General features: G+C 42.0%; 1 protein-coding gene across 1 annotated transcript in view; it reads right to left on the minus strand.

Moving 5' to 3' along the window:
* Positions 1-1,825, minus strand: part of LOC309408032 (uncharacterized protein) — a gene marked incomplete at both ends in the record, with an annotated part of 202,120 nt that extends 200,295 nt beyond the window's left edge. The window contains one exon of the mRNA XM_082003741.1: positions 1,731-1,825. Coding sequence (XP_081859867.1) covers positions 1,731-1,825 — 95 coding nt within the window. The remainder of the gene's footprint in view (positions 1-1,730) is intronic.
* Between the last annotated feature and the right edge of the window lie 11,201 nt (positions 1,826-13,026).

The raw sequence follows: 13,026 nt of genomic DNA on the forward strand, positions 1-13,026 counted from the left end.
GTAATTAATGAAAAGTGTCCTTTTGGACGCATCACTCTTTCTTGGTGAAAGCTGGCAGGCTTAAGGCCTAAGGAGTAATGACTTCTTGTATTTCTGTTAAGATCAAAGCTAAAGCCCCTAAATAGTGTAAAGTAAGCGTGGAATAATACTTCTACATGCCCGAGCTCAAGAAAAGCAACAAGAATTATATTAATTGCAGGAATATGCCTCTTGGGAAAAGCACCCAAGGCTCTGCCACAGGTATGGCAGTTTGGGTGGGTTTTTTTCATTGCTGCTGGCTAACAGTGCACTGCTGCTCCAAATGACTCGAGCCCAAGAGCAATATCCTCATAGAGATTCATTTCCAGAAGGGAATGTTTACTGTATTCTTTCAGTGACACTATCTGTAAAAAGGTAAAACCAAACAAAAATTGTTGGGAGGCAATTCGCAGTTTCACACCACCTCCAGCTTCAAAAGTGCAGAATCATAGTTATTACCAATATGTCAAATGCAAAGAGATTAGCATAGGCCAACTGTATTCTTCCTTGTGGCAGAGTAATTGCTTATGAAGCAAGCAAGAAGCATGCCTGAAAGACACACAGAGCACTTCTAAAACAGCAAAAATGCTTTACCAGAAAATGAACTTGACTCGTCTAAACATTGCGATGGATACTTAGTGCTCTAGCAAGATGGAGTAATATATTCCACCTTAAAAGCACTTCTAGTAAATACATATTCACATGATACTGCAAAGAAAACCAATGAGCAATAGGCTTAGAAATTTCTATTTTGTGACAGAAGGAATAACTAAACTAAAATCAAATGCAAGACAAATTAATTATAGAAGGGTGGGATGAAGTCGATTAAGTGGAAAAAAAAAAAGGAAAAGAGGTTAGAAATTCGGGTATACACAGACACCTGAAAAGGCTGTTGTCAGGTTACTGGGGGGGGGGGGGGAGGAACACGGGACATTCCTTAAAAATACAAGAGGAGCTTTGCAGAGAAAAAGGCTCCTGGCACAAAGCTGGGAACAGTTTCCAGAGGTGTTCTTTTCAATGAGCAAAAAACTTTAACCATACTATTGTATGCATGTTGTGAGCTATTCTGCTTTAGAATTTGGCCAGAAGACTACCGCTTGACAAAAACGTTACACTGCCTTTACAACAAAGGCCACTCGTTGTTCACGCCACGCAGAACACCCCACGGAAACTCCCCTCGGCATAAGAGCGGGACGTACCCGTGCGGACCGAGCTGCTCTGTGCCGGCCAGGTAGCTGGGCGCTGCCCACCGCCCCCGCCTGCGTTCACATTTATTAATCCGATTTTTCTATGGCTGCCCCCCCCGTGACCCCTCAGAAAGCACGGGCTTGTGCAGCCGGGCAAGGCTCGGCTCTGGCCCCCCTTCGCTTTTTCAATGAGAGGGAAGAAACGGACTCCGCGCCGGCGCTGCGCTCCCTGAGGCTCACTCCGGATCTCGAGTGGCGGTCCGGCAAACCCACCCGCTTCCCCGACCGGTAACCACTCCGAAAGCAACGCCACGGATCGGAAATCCACGCGGCGGGGGGCACTCGGGTAAGCTAAAGACGCACCCCGCTAAACTTCCTTTGTCGCAGAGTTGAAGGGCGACCAACACCGAGCTGCTTTCAGCGGGGGAACTGCGCTAGGTCCGCGGGACCCTGCCCCCGCCAGGGACAAAGGCCGCACGCCCGGGCGCTGCGGCGAGCCCCGGGCCCCCGCTCCGCCCCACTCACATGCCCCGCTGCAGCCGCCGCTCCGTCGCGCCGCCCGCCCGAGCGGCCAGCGCCCAGCACAGGCAGAGGTACAGGCAGGCCGGCCCCGTGGCCATCGCCCCGCCGAGGGGAGAGATGAGGAGAGCGGCCGCGGCACCGGCAGCACCAGCACCGGCCGCCCCGGTCCTCCAAGTCATTTAAAGCGGCGGCGAGGCGCGCCACTGGCTGGGCGGCCCCGGCCCGCCCCTGCCACACCCCCGGCCCGCCCCCGCCACGCCCCTCGTCCCGCCCCCGGCGGCTCCCGCGCTGCTCGGGGCGGAGGGGCGGCTGTGCCTCCTTCTGCGGGGCGGGGGGGGATGTGGGGGGGTAGTGTCTCCGTGCCCCTTGCCCGGCACCCCGCAGGGTCTCCCGCCGCCCCGGCTCTGTCCGCCTACCTACAGCCTCGCCCCTTCCTCCTCTGCAGTGTCCTTTCGGTTCCCCTCCATTCAAGGGACGGTCCAAATTCCCGCTGGGTACACGGCAGAGAGGGGGCGAGGAGGAGGAGGAGGGATTTGCTCCCACTGAACGCTGTACGAAGTTACATGCAGCCTCCCGTTCATGCCGGTTAGCAGTTCTGGCGGAGAGCTGACCACTCCCAGCTCCCCCTCCCTCTGCTCCAGGATGCCAGACCCGTACCTCGGCTTCTCTTCTTTCCTCCCGTCCTTCTCTGTTCCGGGCGTGATGTCCATCGCAATCACACCTGAGCACGTCAAAGAGGTAACCGTGAAAATAAACGCTTTTAACACCATGAGGGAGGGATAATCTACTGCTGAGAGTTAGTGACAGGCAAGAATGTAAGGCTGGGAAGCGAGGAGCAGTTTCTTAAATCCCAGTCTCACACGCTGTCCTCCGGACCATCCATCCTCTCCTCCCCACGATCTCTCCAGACCTTTACCGCTGACAGAAGGCAACTCCTTCCCCTTTACTGGCGAGACAAGGGAGACCTGCTGACCTGGAAAGGGAACTGTGCGTAGTAGCAAATAAAAAAATCGGGAAAAACACACCTTAAGCATTTTATGATCTAAGGTAGGACTCGAGGTCCGTTACACCACGATTTTCCTATCTCTAGAGACCCGAGACTAACCACCCTCTGGGCTGTGAATGAGCAGATGGGCCTGAGCCAACCCTTGCTAAAGACAACTGCGACTTCCTTCCACCCCAGCGGAACGGGCTGGGTCTCACATTGTTCCGAATGAGCTCCTGTACGAATTTGTAAGAGAGAGACCGCGCGGGCACACCAACATCCTCACGGGTTAGGGCTCACCCCCAGTTTTACAGTGCTTTAATTTGTCTTCCTTTCAATCCTGTAACAAGATACATCGGCTTCTCCTTTACGCACACTTTACAAGCACAGTTTCCTGTCTGGTTTTTATTTTCCAAGGCCTTTTCTAAAGTAGGTAAACATTTACCAATCATAACAAGAAAGCTGTTTTTATATTGTTCATTCCTTTGAAGCTTGCACTGACATGATCCCCTTGAGATTTTATCAACTGATTTCTTTTTTTGTGGTAAAGAAAACATATAGCCCTGATCTGACCTTAGACCAGATTAATTGTAGCCTGAAATTTCCACTGAATGGCTAAGCCTTTCTTGCATCTGGAGTAGTTTTAACTCCACAGGACCTTGTGTTGAACTAATCTCATTACCTCCTGCAGAGCCCATAGTTTTCTAATCATTTTATTTCTTAAACCCCAGAAAATCTTTTTTCATAAAATAATAGACCTTCATTACGTCAAGGCTGAGTGTTAATTATGTCCTGAGATGTCATCCCAGCCTGGATTGTTTTCAGGATCACATCATGGCAAAATAGCAAAAAGGACCTTATTGCTCAACTGTTTTTTTCCAGGTAAATTAAGTCTTTCAAAACAATTTTAATTTTTCCACCTTAAGGAATGCAACAATAAACTGCTCAACATTATTTTTCAAGCCTGTATATGATCATTAGAAATTATACACAATGTTTATTACACCCAGTTATTAAGAATAATGGAACAGCAGCATGCAAATTGGGGGTACTGAACTGCAGAGCATCTTACTCGGTGAAGGCCACTTAATGGATGAGACCTTTCCTGGGGCCACACAGCAAAATACAGCTGCAGCTGAATTCTGAAGTTGGAGCAGTGAAAAATCTCCTTACGATCTGTGTAGAAAGCCTTTCAGGCCTCGCTTTAGCAACTGTGACACTGACGTTCCCCTGAAATGTAAACGCAGCCTGTGCAATGTGCCCTTCTTACAAATATGATCTAATGTTTTATCCTCAGCTGTGTTTTAATTGAGAATATCCTGCAAAGCTGTCGACTTTAATGGGACGATTCACATGAGTAGGAGTTGCAGGGAACCAGCACTGGTGAAAGCAGTTTCAAAAGCCTGCTGGGATAATTGATCCGACTATGCCCAAGTCAGTTAATCTTCAGACCTGACATAGATAATACAGAAGTAAAAGCAGACTCATTTATTCTAGTTCTTACAGTGGTAACAGTGGGATATGTCAGGAAAAAAGGAGTAGTGGGTACAGCATTAGTGACTTCTTTATATTCCACATCCTTGCCATGACCAGCCAGAGACACGCCGACTGTCGTGAAACTTATTTGCTATACAGTTGTGTGTCTTTGATCTTGATACCTACAACCACATCATGGCCACCACCAAACCAAGCACTGAACATGTTGACAAGAGTTCCCTTCCTGACTGATGAAAGGAGTAAATTAAATTGTATCTGGTTCTGCTAAACCAGCTTTTGAACTGAGCAGCTAAAGTGCCGATTCCCCTTGGTGGCTTTGTGCAGGTGAGCTATAGCTAATCCAATTGCACAGAATACAGACAGTCAGAAAAAAACAGTTCATGCCCTCCATGTAGTACTGAAGGACTTTTTATGGGATGGAAAGCACATGATTTTCATTGTTCTCCTCTCTTCGTGATCAGAAAATGGTTCTGACAGATTCCAGTGCAATCCAAATTCAGCACATTGTTTACAACACTGTCCAGATCATGAATTCTGTAGAAAAGTTGGTCTCTCTCATGAAGTTCCATTCTATCCTCTCCATTTTAAAGCGTATTTCCCTCCCCGTTAACATTTTAAGTTTGACTTATGATTTTATCTTCCTACAAAGATGTCATGAAAGTTGTTGTGTATCCCCAGACACGAATGAGTGTGCCCACAACTGTCAGTCAGTAACATACCACCCTTTTCTATCTTCATTTTTCTGTCTCATTCTCAATATCTCCATTTCCAGTCTTCTAAAATTGTATCTAGTTACAGGATTTAACATTCCCTTCTGATATAAAGAAGTTCTCGTGCAGAGATTATAATTAGGAAGGCTGTGCTGTGTTCTGTTATTAGCAGGAATTGTGATTTTTGGAGTGGTGGGTTAATTGCTAATAACCATATGCAATGCTTCTCTCAAGATGTTTCCCATTACAGTAATTAACTTAGCAGCTGGGGTAACAGACATTTACCATTTGTCTTCACAGTATCCCTGATTTAAGATTGTTCCAAAAACCTATTTGGACTTTGTTTGTTCAGTTCCCAGGTGTAAGATGAAAAAGAGGGGATGCTGAGAAAGGGAGATTTGGAAAGAACAAGTTGTAGGGGTAGTACCTGTTTTCAGATGTGAACTGTCTAGCCTTGTATCCTCAGGAATTCTGAATTTTTCTTCACTAGTCTTAGTCTTGTACCACCAATTTCATCAGTGCTGATTCAATGAAGAGCATGGCAGAGCAGCCTGAAACAGAGAATGTTTTAAAAAATGTATTGATTACTCTGTTGCTCAAATTAATGATAAATATTTAGCCTTCTTGATGATTTAATAATTGAAAAGTACAGAATTTGTTATTGCCTATTCATATCTTTAACCTCAAAATCCCTGTGGTTTGTGATTTTTTTTTTCATGTATCATAGTCAACTATATAGATATAGACATTTTTAGGTAATTACTTCCTATGTTGTCTCACTGGAGTTCCTTCCTCCACAAAAAGCAGTAAGAGCTATGCCAGAATTACAGTGATATTTTTAAGTATATGCCTAACCTGAAATTCAAGAAGAAAATGAAGTTTTTCTACAAAGCCAGACCACATGAAAGAGCAATAGCAGTTTTGCTGATTTAATTGATCAACAGAATATATTGAAAGGATTAATTTTGCTTACAACATAAATTTAAAGACTTCTAGGACCACGATGCTAGATTTATCCCTTTTTTAAAGTTCATTCTGGCCAGAGTAAATTCTGTATGATACTGTGTGAAAAAAGGTTTGTTAATACCCTTAAAGATGTAAAGCAGCACACCAAGGCCATTGGAAGCTTTCTCCATTGCAATGAATGGGGGAACACTAATTTACAGTAACTGAGGATCTAGCCCATGTTGTTAATCATAATTATGGACTTACTTCAGGAGACACATTTTCTAAAGCAGTTGGGTAAGACAAGAAAATTAAGTTCAAATTATTTTCTTCCACAGGAAGTAGAAGTAGTGCATAAATAAATACTTGGTGTTGCACTAGATCTTTAAAACATATAATAGCTTTCTGGCACTGCATCGTTCCCCGATATTTTTTCCTACAGCACATAATAGTAAGTTTCTGATAATAGTGCTCACAGACAGCTTTGATTATAACCACTTGTCAGGGAATGGGTAACTAGGAAAATAACACCATATTCAGCTGTAAAAAATGCTGCCTGAAACACATTAATACAGTGATAATTTCTGCTAATAGAAGCCTCCGAACTCCATCCATTAGCTCTGAATTGAAATTCCTGCTTCATTTCTATCTTTCTGAGCATTTCTGCCCTCTGACCCCCTCTTCCATTACTTGGTAGCAACACAGCCATCCGCAGCGATCAGCCGCCGCGGCGGGCCGAACCCCTGCACGAAGCGGAACGACAGCCTCAGCGTGGGTTCGAGCAAACCTGGCTGGGACGGGAACCGTGGCCCTGGCGCCGGCCCCGCCTGCGGCGGGCGCTGCTTCGCCAGGGCCGGCGCAGGCGACGACGAGCGGCGGGGCACGTGTGGTTCCGTCGGTTTGCCTGCTGCGGGAATTTACCGCTAGCATCTTATTCATTCCCCAGCCGCCTCCACCCTCCCAATGCGGCAGCCACCAGCTACGCTCTGCCCGTGCCCGGTATAAGTGAAACTTGGGTTTTCATTGATGGTGGGGCTTCACTCAGAGGAGAGGGCAGGAGGGGCTGCAAGGGAGGGAAAATAAAAAGGGTCTGAAGGATTTGAGCCCGTAGCAGTCTCTCTAGAAGGGAAAAAAATGTTCAAACAGAGCATTTATTTTTGACAGAATAAGTGGAAATCCATTGATATTCAAGTCAGGAGTGTATTTCTGTAGGGAGCTATTACATCTGATTGAGAAAATAAAACGTTACCCACATTCACAATTACTTATATAAAGGCCGCTGATCTCATTTCTCAGCTTTTTCTTTAGCATTAGTTAACGAAAACCCTAGCAAGAACACGCTATTGACAATATAATCCTAAAGTAAGTTTTATGTTGGCAGGCAATAACAACTGGGAGTACTTTTATCTATTTCTGGATTTGGGATAATGACACTCCAATGAGTGGCTAATCTAGTGTACTTATGTACATTCAAATTAAAATCACACATTTGGGGGGGACTTGCATCTTCTCTGACCTATGCAGGTGAGAGCCAGATATAACTCAAATAAACTTAATGGAGCTATTCCAGCCTCATCTCAATACAATGAAAAGAATCAGGATTTAGAAACTTCAGAGCAATCCACTATTTTGCAAAGCAGTGCAAATATTACAAAATATTTTCTAGGAGGAAAGAGTTTTTAATTTTTTAACAATTCTTTTCTCAATTATTTTCTTTTTGGCCATGCTATTACCCTCCTGAAAATCTGCAAAGAGCTGAACAAGCAACTCATTCAAAAACTCGTCAGAGTACCTGCATTGTCTGCGTTCACAGAAATCAAATTTGGGGTATTCGTGCTAGGAGTGTTTGAAGGCTCATCAAGTCAGGAAATACAGAGAGCCCTTTGAGACTTTGCCAACCAACCATAGGTAGACAATGCAATCTGATTTTCAAATATTGTCAATCTATCCAGAGGGTAGGAAATTTCAGCTATTCTCTAAGAAAACTGAAACAAAGAAATACAAAAAATATTAAAATATGTGATAAAAGAGGTCTATTTTACCTAATTAATTTTTCAATTAGTTCTCAGCATAGTTCAGTGAGTGTCAGGGCTATACTAAAGGGACGAACTCAACCACACAAAACAGGCAATAATAACACTCCAGCAACCACTGCATGTAATACTACAGTCTTAACCAGCACTAATACTTCAAGCGTTCTAATTCATCCTCCGGGGCAGGCAGCCCCCTCAAAACTTGGTTTTCAGATGTTCAAACTAGTAACTCTCATCTGTATCTCCGAAAATGCAGTTGCAAAATATATCAAAGAAAAAAGTGCTCAGAAGTCGAATTCTCCTCAGGGTTTCCCTGTCCCTTTGGAATTGCTCATGTATTTCAGACGTGAGCTGCTTGGAAAGCCAGTGTTTTCTCCTTTGTCTCGTATAGTGCTAAGCACATCACTGGTACTTAAAATACTAACATTCAAAGGAATAAATTCTTTGTTTGTTTGCTTCCAATTAAGAGCTAATGAAATCCCAGGAATACACTTTCAGCTAATTTGTCACAGAAGAACTGAAACTCAATAGCGTGTTTCTGTGTATAACTTCCCTCTCTGTCTGTTGTGCTGACACAACTAGACCACACTTCATTCTCAGAAAGACATTAGAGCATTACTTTACTGTTTTTTCCTCTAAATTACCTGCCTGGCTACTGTCACCACTGATCTCTTAAGTCCTTGACTGAGTAATCAGTCAGACAGCTAATTAATGTAGTGGCTTGGAGGGAAAGAGGGAGGGAAGGATAAAATGAGAGCGCAGAGATTTTTCCTTATTCTTCATGTTTTTCCTGCCTTTGAAAGGTGCTGTGTCCATAGCATAAAGGAGCGTTTGTCTGTGTGTTTTTTCTTCTGAGGGACCTACTATAAATGTATTTACCAGTTATTAACAGAAACCAGTAGAATTTCACAGGAATGATGAAACTGAAATCTAAGCAAAAAAATTTCCAAGATTTCTTATTTATTTTTCCCTTATTAACACTTACGGACAGCAATACATATTTTGAATGAGTAGAAACTGCAAGATCTGACCCATATTTTCACATGTTTTTAGAACTAAAATAGATGTTTTAAAATTCAGAGAACTTTGTCATATTTTGATAGAAAGAGGAGGGTTTTTCCCTCCTTCTCTCCTCCTGGGTGCTCTCCTCATAGAACAGAATGACCCATGTGAGCTACAAACCCCAAAATTTATCCAGATTTGTTTTTAATCAAAATGGGTCAAACTCAGGTGCCAAAACATATTGTTTAAACACCACTGCTCAGTTTGACTTTAGTCTGAAGCCAAAGACATGGGGAAAGGGAATGCCTCATGCAAAAATGTGTATTCCAAAAGTACTCATCAGGGTCCATGATTTAAAAAAAAAAAAAAAATATATATATATATATAGAGGCATATTTTCCCTTATGGTGCTGACGCACTTCGCTCCAGATCCATCCCTAACTCCTAAACTTTTTGTAGGCTTTCTTTTCAAATGTCAAGTCTCAAAGATGCTGCCTGCACGCTGCAGTCAAGGATATTTGCAAGCTTTCTCCCATACTTCCCTATCAAATGTTGGTAACCAAGTTCTTTTGAAAGAATAAATGAAGTATTAGGAAAGTTAGCAGTAGCTAGATCCTGTTTTCCTAATCATGGATATGTGAGAAGCATAGAGGATTCTCATCTTTGTAATATCTACGATGCATGAAAAGGTATTTAATTTCCTTTATGCACAAGGAATCATACATATCCTGGAACAGCTCTTTTATTACACAGAGTTAACCTCATACTGCCATGCACATATATATAGGTATTTACGTATTACAAGGTAAGATTTAAACACTCTTGTCTACAGGGAGCTGATGAACTGAAAATTCTTTAATAAGCTTTCTTTTTAAATTCTTAAGGGAGACAGACATTAGCATCAGCAGTATTTGTTGCTAAATGCAAATAAAATCATTCTGAGTATGGGAATTGCGCTGACCATGCCTCATGAAACAGCAAGCACAGGACCACAGCAAGAAAGTGGCAATTAAATATTTCACACATGCCTGCACGGCTGTTTATCTACAGCTTAACTGGTTGTGCTGTGGTCATATCCAACAATAACAAAATGGTGTTGGAATGGAATCCCCAACTAATAATGTTGTGCTTATTATTAACTTGTGGAGAAACCCACATTGCTACAAAGACTTACAGGAAAAGTGTTTGAGAAGAATATGTAAGTCAAAAAAGCAGTCTTCAACAAAATCAGCATTGAGTGGACTAAGTACTGCAAATCAAGCATGCTTTATTAATTCAAGTATCAAGACAAATAATAAATTGAGCACCTAGATATACGGAGAAAAATGGCAATGTAAGCAGTTACAGGCTTTTTAGGCTGACCTCAAAATTTAAAAATCAAAAATATTTCTGAAAGTTACTCTAATTAAAGATTAATGGAAATGGTATAAAATTCTAAAAAGTTTATGAAACTAAATCATGCCAAATTAACTCAATATTCTTTTTTATAATTGACTTTTTAGATGCAAACTCTAATCTATACAGAATTCAGTGAAGCATTTCTTACATGTGGAAAATTATTAGTTTAACTTCAAGCAGCTTAGTGTACAATAAAAGCTAAGGAGGATATAATGGTGAGTTGTGTTCAAAAGGAAATAGTTTAGTTATGGGAAGCTCACTAATGAATCTCTCAAGGATGAGTCTTGGAAAAAAAAAGTAGTACTATCCCTGCACATGGCACAAATGATAGGCATAACCTCATGCAGTTTGCTTGTGAAAAGATGAGAGGTGTCGGAGAGAATGAGAATATCATGCTGGAAAAACAAGATGACTTTGAGGCTGAAGACAGTCATGGATGAAATCTAAAACCACAGAAACTAGATGATACACTTGGGGACTGATAATAACAATAAACTTTGCTGTATTTGCCATGACACACAAAGAGAAGAAATGGAGTCACTCACACGATTCTGTAAGCTAGTAATGTGATAAGGCAGTAAAAAAAAATAAAAAATTAGCATGCTCCTAGAATATAGTGCTACATTAGCAATAAAGACATATTGCTCCTACTAGGAGGCCTTCTGAGATACCACGTACAATTCCAATTATTCAGGAGTATGAAGAAAAGAATTCAACATGATGCAGGTATGGAGCAGGACTATGAGGATGAACGCGAGAACAGGCAGCCAGGAAACTAGAAAGAATTCGATCTGTTTAGACGAGCAAAATTAAGGCTTGTTTAAACTAGCAGAATGAAGGTTGGGGCAGAAAGAGGGATTGTTATGTGACTGCTCACTTAAAGCACACTGTGAAAAGGGGGGTGGGACAGGATAAGTATCAGGGATATGCAAGAATGTTGGCAAAGCTAAAAGACAATGCTGGCATAAGAACAAGCCAGTCCAAACTAGCCATACACATATGTATAAGCAGGAAATTATGAGGGAGTTTTTTAGTGTTTAACAAGCGAGTGGCTGGACTAGCTTCCTAATAAAAGCAAGAGGAACAAAATAAAAAACTAGCTACACGGTGGAACTTTTTAAGTTCATTAAAAGAATTCTAAAATATGTTTTTATGGGATAACAGGGAATGGGATTTGGTCACCAGACGGTGCCTTTCAATCCTACGTTCCTAGCTGGTTTTCAGCCTTTTAATTATGCATCCTATCATTATAACCATAGCGTGTTGCAGCCTCGGGTACAAGAATAACACATTGATCTTTTTCTAGTAACTCCTGTGCTAAAAATGGGGTTCTACCTCAAGTAACTCTGTGAAATAGGTTTGAAGGTTGCCGACTTAACTAACTTTCGGTGACTTCCAACGACTAAGCCTTTTGCTCCTTGAAGCGGGAATCATCTTTTTGGTTTGTGTTTGGGTGCAATAGAATCCTGAACCTTGCTTGTGGATCTTTAGCCTTATGCTAATCTAAATAATAACTAAAAAATGGCGAACTAACCCTGACGTTACAGCATGCTATGATGTTTTCTCTTAGGAGAGAAATGTATTTGTCTTTTAGATCACAGAAAAACATCTAGAGGCTGAATAAATACAAATTTGCGTGCACCCATCTACCGTGATAGCATGGGCAGTTACACCAGTGGTGTCAAGGTAGTCCAAACATGCTAGCTGAGTTTATCTACAGTGTTACTGACAATGGGAAATGATCAGTTTTTAGAGTTTAGTTAGAACTTGAAAAAGAATATGTGTCAACTTTCTTCTCAGTATAGCAGCATCTTCTTTTGTAACCATGTATTTACTGATAAGCCAGATCTACCAAGGTCAGCACAGCAGGGCTAACAGAAGAACAAGGTAGATTCTGTTATATCTTTGTACACCATCAAGTTGCCTCCTAAATTTTCTTTACAAGACCTTTTTCTCCAGCAATTATGCGTGCAGGAAAAAGACTGGAGGTTGATCAGCAATCACAAAGTCGATTTTGCGGATCTAAATGATTGTAGAAGAAAAAAATCTCACTCCTACCGTGTAATTCCTTGCAACAGCATTCTTCCCACTTTTTTACTGAACTCGTGGTAGGAAAGATATGACAGAAACATTTAATTTCATTACGCTGATATGGTAGACAACATTCACTTAACATCAATTAGCTTGTATTGTAGCTGATAATTTGGACCAGGGCAATATGCAGTTGATATTCAGAGCTTGGTCCAGACATGACATAAATAAAGAGGGATGCCTCTGCAGATGTGTTGCTCCTCCCCTGTCACTTAACTATGTGTGTGTTGAACCAGGTAGCAGCCCCCCAGGACATTTGCTCCTGTTATTAGGAATTACAGCAATGTACTAAAATCTTGTTTGAAAAGCAGTTTCTCTTTGTGCACGTTTTCTTATAATTCTCAGTGAAAATGGCATTTGCTTCCCTAGCTGCTACGATGTATTTTGGCTGTTGCAGCATTACTGAGCTGGAATCTTCAAATTTATCATGTTTTTTATATTTGCTCTCTTTAAGTGTTGAGCACAGCAGTGATATCATTCAGATATACATTATTAACTGATAAACTATGCTGTTCATCTTAAGGCTTGTCTTCACTTACTTGAAAGTCAGTAAATGCAGCACAGGAACCAGAATTTGATAGCTTAGGCATTAAAGTTATATGGGACATTTGGTTTATTTTCTTGCTCTCAAAGCTCAT

Source organism: Phaethon aethereus, assembly GCF_964289735.1.
Source record: "Phaethon aethereus genome assembly, chromosome: 9".
NCBI lineage: Eukaryota > Metazoa > Chordata > Aves > Phaethontiformes > Phaethontidae > Phaethon > Phaethon aethereus.